This window comes from Metopolophium dirhodum, chromosome 9 (assembly GCF_019925205.1).
Source record: "Metopolophium dirhodum isolate CAU chromosome 9, ASM1992520v1, whole genome shotgun sequence".
Classification (NCBI taxonomy): domain Eukaryota; kingdom Metazoa; phylum Arthropoda; class Insecta; order Hemiptera; family Aphididae; genus Metopolophium; species Metopolophium dirhodum.
The window spans coordinates 14,403,881-14,415,965 of NC_083568.1; the positions used below are offsets into that span (position 1 = coordinate 14,403,881).

At 30.7% G+C, this 12,085-nt stretch overlaps 1 protein-coding gene across 1 annotated transcript; it reads left to right on the forward strand.

The window, feature by feature from the left end:
• The first annotated feature begins 8,592 nt into the window (after positions 1-8,592).
• On the forward strand, positions 8,593-11,753 carry LOC132952480 (uncharacterized). The gene is made up of 2 exons (XM_061024787.1): positions 8,593-10,515; positions 11,595-11,753. Exons 1-2 carry the CDS (start codon positions 8,593-8,595, stop codon positions 11,751-11,753), a joined length of 2,082 nt encoding a protein of 693 aa, XP_060880770.1.
• Positions 11,754-12,085: the final 332 nt, after the last annotated feature.

A 12,085-nucleotide genomic window follows, 5' to 3' on the forward strand; every position in this document is an offset into this window, starting at 1 on the left:
GGTTGACTTTTTTACTAGGAATAAATGGAGTGGTAATGGTAAAATTAAAGTGTTCGATTATTAGTGGAAATTTAAATGCAATAAGGGGAAAATATAAATTTTGTGTTATTTCTTTTACAAAGCTTGAAACCGATTGAAATAATGTCTGTTTCGGTTTCGATTTTGTACACTGGTTTCTATTTTTTTTCGATTTAGGTTTAAATTTTTTTATACCGCTATTAGGATATTTCGGTTTTGGTTTCGATTTTGTATATCAGTTTCCAATTTTTTTCCGATTTTGTTTTTGATTTTGTTTTCGGTTTCAGTTTTTAAACGGTTTATACCGGTTTCTAAAATCGGTTTCTAGTCCTTGGCTATTTCTACGTTCATCCTTAGTTTATTATTTTTTTTTTGAATCATTGGATCGAGCGTTCGAATAGCGGTTGTGTGAAGTAAACTTTCAAAAATGTCAAGAAACAGATTTTCAAAAAAAATACCGTTTTTTAAATTATATTTTCGGTTTTGGTTTTTAACTATTATACCGATATCCAATTTTTTGTGGTTTCAATTTTTTGAAATAAATACCGGTTTCCAATTTTTTTTTCCATTTCGGTTATATTTTGTTTTCAGATTTATAACAGTTTATACCGGTTTCAAGCCCTGCATTTTTAACAAAGAAAAAGTAAATTGTAAATTAGAGAGGACTTAAAAATGTTTGTGACAATAAGCAATAGGAAACTGAGAAAATAAGGGGTGCCAAAATGTGTGTACCTAGGGCGCAAAAATCGTAGATACGCCTCTGGGCATAACATATTATGTAAGAATTAGGTGAGATAAAATATTATTATATATTATATTTTTTCCGCGATTCTATGTATGAATACTATTATGTATTTTTATAAAATAATTAATAACAGATTCTGAAGTCAGTGAATTCACGCGCAGTTTACAAAAACACTTTTTTAAAGCTGAACACTACATAATATTTAATTATTAATTAGTAATTACTGACTACTGAACAATCTAGTTTTCAAACTGTACAGTATTAAATTACCGTTGTCAATTGTTGTTGACCGTTGTATAATAATATTATCATTCATCATTATTCAATAATCATTTTATATTTTAATAAGTTAGGTACCAACTACCAACGTCCTACATATTAATAATTAATATATCTTATATTCCTATTATACAAAAGACAAAACTAATACTTTAAATTATTAATAGACGCCTATAAAAGAATCAACAATTTAAAATAACTTGGGTACCTACCAGCATATTGTATTGTTACAATCTACAAACGTACAATATTGGAAATATTCTGTGTTCAGCACTTCAGCTGATCCAATTTTATGTTGTGATTTGTTAGGTTAAGTATTAATATTGGGTGACCATGTTTATGAAAAAAAAACGGGATAAATAATGTTGGCTTAATTCAGAGACCTTGAAAAATGATTTAAACAATTTTATATTTTAAAGATATTTTGGAGATAACTGCCATTAGTGATGTGCCTGCACGAAAAATGTTTTGTCGTGCAGGTTCATTTACACCGCGCAAAATACGACATAATAATTAATAATCGGCTTGCTTATCGGCTTTGCTAACATTGTTCGCCGGCACTAGACGCTTATTCCGCGAAATTACAAAAATAGTTGAACTAAAAAAAACTGAATATATTGATTTATATTTCATTGTGCACGCTGTGCAAGTTGCTTTTATTAGGTACGTATATTTTATATTATATTATATTATATTTTTATATTTATATTTTATTATAATAATATATAGATAACCATTTGGGGTATCGCAGGGTATACATTGACAGCCCTATTTTTCGCCGTATCGTATTGGCCTGCCTTAATTTCATGCTGGTACCGATGCCCGATGTATCAGTTAAATTGAATTAATTGAAATAATTAATATAAGATAAAAATATTTTATAAATAAAGGGATATACATAGCTATACTTAGATATTAAAGATATAGAAAGAAAATGTATATTAATGGATAATGATATTATACTTTTATCAGTATCATCACTTAAAATATTAATTATTTGTCATCCCTAATGGTTAATAGTAAGGTTAGAAATAATTCCAACATGGCTACATTTCAATTTTCATTGTTACAACTTTACTGTGGCCTGGTGGTAGAAAAATGTGGCCTGGTAAAAAATTTGGCAGCCCTATTTTAAAACTGAAATGGCGCCCTGTAGATAACAACTAACAAGTTTAAACTTTTAAACCAGAACAAAAAGTGTCTAATGTTTATGACGTCAATATGTCAATATGATACTCAAAAAATGTAAAAACCTGTTTTAAATTTTAAACAGGACGTCGGTATGTATGGTCATCCTTTATTTACAAATTACAATAAATGTGAATTGACTGATTATCAAATTTTAAGTTGCGAATAACTTATCTTTTATTGATATTTAATTTTTAAACCTAGTTATTAGCATTAGATATTCCAACATTTACGTTTGACAATAGGTTAATTCACTAGTATATTCACTTAGCCGTACAAAAATCAAAATTGATTCTTTATTCGCAATCCTATGCATTTTCATTTATACTTCTAAGTTGTGCTAACTTTTATTTATTTTTATAGTTTGTAACGGACAACGGTGTTTTGGAAATGGATACGTCCTACGTCCGGATTGTGGTTTGTGCCGACCAGACCATCTGTTTTTATTCCGTTTTTGTCCGTCTGGATACCATCGCGGGATGCGTTAAAAGCACTGAACTGTATAACTAGTATTATACAGTTCAATGGTTAAAAGTGGTTAATGTGCCCATTGTTGTTAAAAGCAATAATATGTTTTAATGTAGAAACTGGTATCCGGTTGACGGACGACGGAACTTTGTGTACCGGACAGTGTGGGCACCTATATTCATATCAATGTGTTTCGTATTTATCAGCTAACATTAATGTCCGTTTTCAGCAATCATTGACGGACCAGTGAAAAATAATAGTGTAGAGTGTGGACTGGTCCTTTGCAAAATTAGCCTTTCCATTAATTATTTATATAAATATTTAATATACTAGTTTATCAATTCTACCACAAGTTATGATATGTTTAACCTGAAAATTAAGTTAACCTTAAACAATTTTTAAAACGTATATCTTGGTAATATTCTGTTTTGAATTTATAGAAATTTAAAATAATTATTGTCTACAGTGGCCCATTAAAAATTATTGTGCTAGCCGCTAGGTACCAAATCATGAGCTAGACCAACACAAAATAGGTATATTAGGTATTTCGTAATGTGGCTTTATATTCGTAAATTGTAATTATTATAATTTGTTTTTATATTTTATTTACAAACATACATTTTGTCCAATTTCTAGGTTGAACATGGTTATGACATGACCAATACTTATGACTTGGTTTAATTATATTTGTTTCCAAAGATAAGTTGAATTGAAAACAAAATACCTACGTATAATGTTGTTGTTCCGTTCTTATATTCAAAAAATCCTTTCTTATATTTAAAAATTCAGTTCAGGGTTATTAATATATTAAATATTATTACGCTTAAACATATTATTTTTATTGATCAGTCGTAACTCATTGTACTTAAGAGGATGTCAGCGCACTATTTGTTTTCTTTCTTTGACCCACGCGCAACATAGACAAAACGCATTTGCGCAGAATCGTTTTTTCTATGTTTCCAGGTAATCTTAACGTAAAATCACCCATTACAAAAAAGATAGAGAATAATATTTTTGAGGGAATGTCATATCGATTTTAGATTGTATTGTTATTTTACTTTGTATTTGAGTTTCAAAATAAACAAAAAAATGTTGTAAATTTAAATGATGTTTAAATTGTTTTGAAACAATATTTAGAGAAATCGATATAACATTCCCTAAAAAATATTATTCTCTATCTTTTTTGTAATGGGTGATTTTACTCTAAGATTACTTAAAAACATAGAAAAAACTAGTCTGCGCAAATGCGTTTTGTCTATGTTGCGCGTGGGCCAGAGAGAGAAAACCAATAGTGCGCTGACATCCTCTTAAGTTCTCAGTAAATTTTTAAAAATTCTGAATAAGTGGCTCTATCTGTTAGCCGTTTTTTATAATTATTAATTAATGCTTTCATAGAACTTAATTTTATTTAGTGGAGACTGTACAGTACTACAGAGTACAGTGTACAAGGGAAAGCGATTAAACGAATAAAGATCGTTGTACATTTTAAATGTGTCGTAGTATTATCAATTGTAATATATTACCAATATTAATTACTAATATGCTTTGCATTTCGTAAATAATAATAATTTTAATTACCTACGAAAAATTAATAATAATGTTACATACTTACATGTGAATTATTTATTATTGTATTCAAATTGAATACAGAGAATCTTAATTTAAATAATAACACTTAAAAGTTCTGATTGTCAAATTATATTTTATTTCTGTTGTGGTGAGGTTATTGGTAATTACACATTTTCCAAAAATGTTTTAGTTTTTTCTTGGGTTTATTTTGGAAAATTATTCAAAGTATAACATTTGATAGATAAATATAGATACACTATTATAAATATTAAAGTAATTACAATAAATAAACAAATATATATTATAATTTTATAATGTTTGGTAGAAATAATTTTCATTGTGAAAAATTATTAATGAACTATATTATAAAAAAGCGTAACATCGAGACAATTAAAAATAATTAATCTATACATTTTTATTTTAGTAGCTTAGAAAAATGTATCCTATTGAAACGATTAAGTCTAGATATCTGTCTAGATTCCAGAAATGGGTTGTCTAATTTACATTAGGTATCGTGTTTTTGCGAGATTGTTGTTTGACATTGAAGTACTTTACCATCAGTTAAATTATTATTGTTATATTCGTCTACAAAACCGTTTCGGTAAAAAATTTCCGACGTTGTATTTTTCGTAAGTCTTACCTCTTACTGCACCACCAACGTCCTACAATCTTATCGATAATTTCATTTGATCAATCCCACGACAAATTCAGTGTCCTATACAGGACCAATATAATAATTTATTCATGGTCGGACTTGATTGAATGATTATTTACCGTCGTAACCACAATATTTCACCAAAATTATTCATCCATAGTTATACACGTTACGCACCAGTGGCGGCTCCAGAGACATGGTAAGGGGGGGGGGGGGGCAAGTCTTATTTTTCAGACAATTTCAACGATTTTTTTTTGTTATTTTATTATCAACAATATAAAATTGTTTAGAAATACAGCTTGGGGGGGGGGGGGGGTAGCCCCTTCCCTGGAGCCTCCACTGCCACGTACACTGTACGATTTATTTAAATTTAAATTTTTAATCCAACTTGTGTGCGATCTTCGCCGACTGTGACTGTTATGCTAAATGTTAAAATATATTATGACGATGACATATTGACATAATGTCTTTCACATTATTTTTTTATACAAGCATTTGTGAATTGTGACGATCGATGTAAAATGTAAATGGTGTATACATAAATACCTATAATATATTTAAATAATAGATATATTGCTTTGATTTATTTTTCCCGTTCATTGTAAAACGTATATACTATATAGGGTGTGTTATTAACCCGAATTGACCTTAATATTATCGTGATAAACGCGGTAGTCGCGTACTACAGTTTACAGAGCACCATATTTTTTTACTCGCCGTATGGTACTGTGTACCAAACCCGGATTAAGGGGGGGGCAAGGGGGGCACGGTCCCGGGGCCCCATATTTATCCCCAAAATATATTTTTTTAACGCGTCCTACAGTTAAAAAAAAATTATGTAAATAGGTAGGTAGGTAAATTATTATTAATAATTATTAAATAAAATTGTTCTCAATTTTATATCACGAAAAATTACTATAAATAATGAACTATGTTTGCCAACAATTTTGTTCGTTTGTTTTTTTTTTTAGCATTTTAGATTATTGGTTTAATTATTTAAGTATAAAAAGGTAGTTATAAGAAAAAAATATTTAGCTCTTGTAAATTAGGTATTTCAGTTAAAAGTGTTAATGCATATTATACTAAAATTTAGAGGACCATAGACCATAGTTAATAATCTAGTGACCCAAAATTTATCATTTTACTGTCAAAATGTTCAGAAAAAAAGCTTTACCAGAATCCATAAAAAATATAGTGGTTACCATTTGAAAAAAGGTGGATAAGTGGATGTCGCTCTGCTGTACAGTAGGTTACAAGTGGGTCACTGTAATGGATGGTGTTAAATTTGAATTCAATGATATAATATCATTGTATAAGAAAAACGATTCTGAGCGAAAACGGTCAGTCAGCCTATGATATTACCAAGTATATTTGATGATATTATTGTGAATAAAGTAATTTATAAATAACCTATTTACGTGGAGCCTTGTTTTCAATTTTCAATCCTTAGCTATAAAAGTTGAACATTTTATAAATTTTTAACTACAAAATAATTATTAAATTATAAATTTGATAAATTCTGTCCAAATTTGATCTTTAAATGCTTATAAAAAAAAACTGTGCCTATGTATTTTCAATATTTTTCAACTGCTATTGTAAAAATATATCAGGAGTCTTGTATTAAATTTTTACACTTTTTGGCCCAACAGATAAAACTTTATTGATATTTATAGAAAAAAAAACTAAAAAAATTGAAAACTGAAAATGCCCGTAAACAGCTCAAAAAGTGTCAAAATATTTTCAAAATTGTATGGTGTATAGGAAATGCTAATATAAACATTCAGTGAAATTTTCATGTATCTACAGTTATTCGTTTTTGAATTACAAGAAAATAAGGAAATCGGTACATGAGAAATCGAGTGAATATCTAATGTTGTAAAAATATGAATTTAAAACGCTCATAAAAATTTAATTTGACTTTCTTGTAGAAATTTTTTTTTTTGATAAAGTTAGACAAACTTATGAGGAATCTTGTATTAGATTTTAAAATCTTAGATTTAAAAAGAAAATTTTTTATGAATTTCTAACTCAAAATAATTTGCAAATTTTCGTGATTTTTCCGTATTTTTTCAAGATTTGAACTTTAAACGTGTATAAAAAAAAACTGTGACTAAGGATTTTTAATTTTTTTCATCTGCCTTTGAAACAATAACCTAGGAGCCTTCTATTAAATTTTCAAGCTTTTTTACCCAACAAATAAAATTTTATTGATATTTATAGAAAAAAAATTTAAAAAAACTGAAAACTGACAATGTCCGTAAACAGTTCAAAAAAAGTCAAATTATTTTCAAAATTGTATTGTGTATAGAAAATGCAAATATAAACAACCAGTGAAAATTTCATGCATCTACGGTCATTTGTTTTAGAGTTACACCAATAACCAAAATCGATTTTATTAAAAATCGATTTTGCGTAAAAATTCCCGTTTTTCCTTAATTTTTCTTTTGTTTTTCACATCGCTTTTGAAAACTACTGGGAAATTAAAATTTTGACCTCCCCAATGCACCAACGATATTCACTTTCCCATCGAACAAGATACTGAAGTCGAAAATCGAAGCATTATTTCGACTACTTATCGTGTACACAGACACAAAAATAAAAAAAAAAATAAAAAAAAAATAAAAAAAAAAATAAAAAAAAAAACACACATCATTGTAAAATCAATACATTCATCGTTTCACTCAGAATCTAAAATAAAGTCGATTTTCTTATTGGTACAATACGTGTTTAAAAATTTTGAAAATGTTATAAAAAAATTGCCTGTTAAAAATAGAGAAACACGTCTTTTTTTGCTATAACGAAACTCTATAATATCATCGATCCATAATTGTTAAAAAAAAAGCCACGTACAATGACATAAGATACATCCTGTATATTTTTTGTATAGTGAAAAATTATACAATAATATTATATAGTCGTTAATAATTATTTTGAAGTTAATGTTGAAAGGGGGCCCACTAAGTGTATGGTGTCCCGGTGCCCAATTGATCCTTAATCCGGGCTTGCTGTATACACCATAGAGGCATAAAGTCGTATTCCTCGAAAATAATTGCCGGCGAACGGGTATTATTATTAATTATAATACATTATTTTCACATTTTTTTGTTTGTTCTACGGTCGACGCACTCGTAATATATTACTACTCATCTCTTATCTTTCTATTGTTAACTATATTATAACTTATGTGCGTCGTTGCACACTCTACGAGCTGTATAGAATGTAACGGAATTCCTCGAACAGTCTTTGATTTTCAAAACAACTTGTCTGTTTTTGGACGACTAAACATAACGCGTATAAGTAAGTTGAAACTAAAATAAAAAATAATATGTTTTGGAGGTATGTGCATGATGCGTCACCCCGAAGTAGCAACCTACGTGCGTTAATTTATGGCCCGTTGTCGTGTAGTTATATTACAAAACTTTGTGTTAGGTTACAGACATTTTGTCTTGTCAATACACATTATGCGTCGTGTTATTTCGTCATTATCTTTATCGTTATCGTGTGCCTATTCAACACGCTTTTTTCTTGTTAACCTTTATGATTATAGTATTGTCATACCATTTTTCCTGAAGACTGATGACATTAATTTAGCTATAAATTAACATGGTTCTTAGAAAAAAACCAAATACTTTCTAAAGAGCAAAGTGGATTTCGCCACACTAGATCAACAATGGACAACTTAATTACAATAAAAACTGAAATAGAAAATGCATTCGAACATAAACAAATACTCGGAATGATCAGTTTGGATATAACAAAGGCTTACGATTCTGTATGGAGACATAGAATACTAGCTCTACTAAGCAAAATCTTAACAAACGGCAATATGTTCATGTATATTACAAACTACCTAAAAGAAAGACAATTTCAGGTCAAAGTATCACATACCCTATCAAAGACGTTCTACCAAGAAAATGGCATCCCACAAGGATCATCACTGGCAGTCACACTCTTTCTCTTGGCCATTAATGATATTGTCGAAACAATCAAAGTTCCTGTAAAAGCTAATTTATTCGCCGATGACTTTAACATTTTTTGCAGAAGCAAAAACCTAAAAACCGTCCAAGAATTACTCCAAATAAGTGCTAACAGCTTATCAGATTGGTCAAAAAAAACTGGCTTCTCATTCTCTAACCTCAAATCCAAAAGTATTATCTTTACAAAACAAAAAAAAATAAAAGATCTCAATATAATACTAGACAACCTAGTTATACCTCACCATAATAAAATTAAAATTCTAGGAATAACATTCGATTCCAAACTTAATTGGATACCTCATCTAAAAAATATTCGTGACTCGTTATCTCAAAAACTCAACATAATCAAAATAATTGCCCACACATCATGGGGTGGTGACAGCGCATCTCTTTTAATGATCTATAAAGCGTTAATTCGATCTAAAACAGATTATGGATCAATACTGTTAAAAAATGCCAAAACCAACCACTTAAACATGGTTCAAACCAAACTAAATACTGCTATAAGACTTTCAATAGGGGGATTCAAATCCAGCCCAATTGAGAGTATTAGAAACATTGCTAATGAAATCCCACCTAACCTTAGAAGAGAAAAACTACTGCTATTATATTGTGCCAGAACCAAAAGAAATATCAACAATCCAGCCATCAAAGTAATAAATGCACACATACAGCAAGCCGAAAAAGAAAATATAAAAATAAACAATATTTTAGAAAGAAAACCGTACATTTTTCCCCCTTGGAACACAACATTCAATGTTAACCTTACTTTAACTCAATTCAAAAAAGAAAACACAATGCCATCCATATATAAAAACATGCTCAACAACATATTGCAAGAACACCCAAACAGTGTACACATATACACTGATGCATCCAAAACAAATGACGGTGTTGGTCTCGCTATGATAATAAACAATCAAACAATAGCATACAAACTTCCACCTCAAGCATCAATATTCACAGCAGAAGCGATGGCAATATACAAAGCTGTAAAATATTTCCACACTGAATATTCAAACCACCAAACAAAATGTATAATACTTAGCGACTCACTCAGCAATTTAATTGCCATCACAAATACTCGAAACCAAACAGATATCACTAAGCTAATACAAGAAGAAACTTTTCTTGCAGAAAATAAAAATATTTACATCCAGTTTGTATGGATTCCGGGCCACATTGGCATTCCAGGAAATGAAATGGCTGACCAAGAAGCCCATAATGCAATCACCTCCAAATTAACTGCAACCATAAAGTCCATCACATTTGCAGATGCAAAAAACGAAATTAAACTACACACAAACAACAAATGGCATTCCTACTGGCGAAAACTCAACACCAAACTCAATAAAATAAAAAACAATATAAATCTATGGATAAATCTTGAACTCAGTAGAAAAGAAGAAACCATAATAAACCGTCTCCGAATTGGTCACACACACCTAACTCACAGCTATTTGATGACCAAAGACGATCCTCCACTATGCGACGCGTGCAATGTACTTTTAACGGTCAACCACGTCATCACAGAATGTCAAAAATACAACATGTATCGAAATCAATACCACATATCAGAACAAATTTGTCAAGCACTAGGACCAAACCCACAAGACGTTAAAAACTTAATCTTATTCTTAAAAAAAACAGAATTGTACAATTTAATTTAATGTAACCATGTAAATGCTAAAATACTAACAATGTAATCTAAAATTCGTGTACTAATGGCCTAGTTGTCGATGTATATTTCAGATCAATAAAAAAAAAAAAAAAAAAATCTAATGTGTTATGACACGTATGGCACTATCGCAGTATCTTATGTATACGACGACATTACGGCGTCTTTGAGTTTACATTCAATTAACATTAATTTACTGAATTGTCGAAAAAATATCTATTTAGTATTTGGGTTTATAAGTTGGTTACAAATTACGATAACATTATCCACGATATAATATTGTGTTGGTTGCATTTTTGTGTACATTATATTATTTATATTATTATTAATTATTAATTATTATTAACTACTTGGAATAAAAACGAATTATTTAACATCTAGACAAAACGGCAAAACTGACATCAACACGTACGACTTATACCATATAAGTAGTGTAAATAAGGTCGCGTGTGCGCAATAATCAATATTGTTAGTTATAACTTTCAGTTGCACGGAAAAATGTGTTTTAGGTACATATATTTAAGTTTTAACAGGCACACGCCTATAAATAGTAGTATGAGTAACGTTTGTTCGTAATTCGTAATACACTTGCAACTCGTGTATGGTACCATACCACCATAGAACGGTCTGGACCGGACAAATTGTAATATTGTTGTACGAATTATAAAATAACGCCTAGACAGAAATCGGGTACTATTATTAGGAAGGGAATTTATTAGATATTAGAATATATGATAATATTATAGAAATCGTGCATTATTTAGCCCCTAACGATAAGAATTAGCCAAAACCTAAAGCACAGGACTACGGCAGCGGTACTATTATATTAAACACGGAAAAAATTTCGGTCTTAAGGGATGCGATCGGCAAGAACAGATCCTCGCAAGTCGTGAATCTTTCGACGCGGAGATTTTGTAAAAACACATCGCGCCACGCATAATTTCCCAAATCTCGGTGGATAGCAATAATAATCGTTGTTGTTGTCGTATGTAACGATTTATTATTTTAATATTATAGTGTTCCGACTATTTCCTAGTACGTGTCGGCCTAGCCACGGCGCCGTTATCAGTTCGACGGTACTGTCGTTCAAGATACAACTATTCTCAAAATAAATTCCCGTGTCGGCCGCCACGACGCCCTAACAACAATTCTCCCGTTCCGTTACCAGAACGATGATATTCATTGATTTTCGGTGCGCCGCCGCCGTGCTATCGTCGTCCGCTCATCAACGCGCTCACGCACGCACCGACAAGAATGGGCAGGCCTCTTTACCTCAAGAGAATATTGAAGAGAAGTAGTGTGCGGCTAAAGCAATGCTCATCGACTCGTTTTCGGTGGTTCGGCCGAACAACGTTCGTCAGCCCGCAAACCATAGTTCCCCTAACTCGTCGCCACCGACGTCGTTCCAGCGAATTCTCTCCGATACACACAAACACAAACACACACACACACGCACACACACACACACACACCGAATGCGGCGCGCCGGCCAACTGCCATCGCCTCGC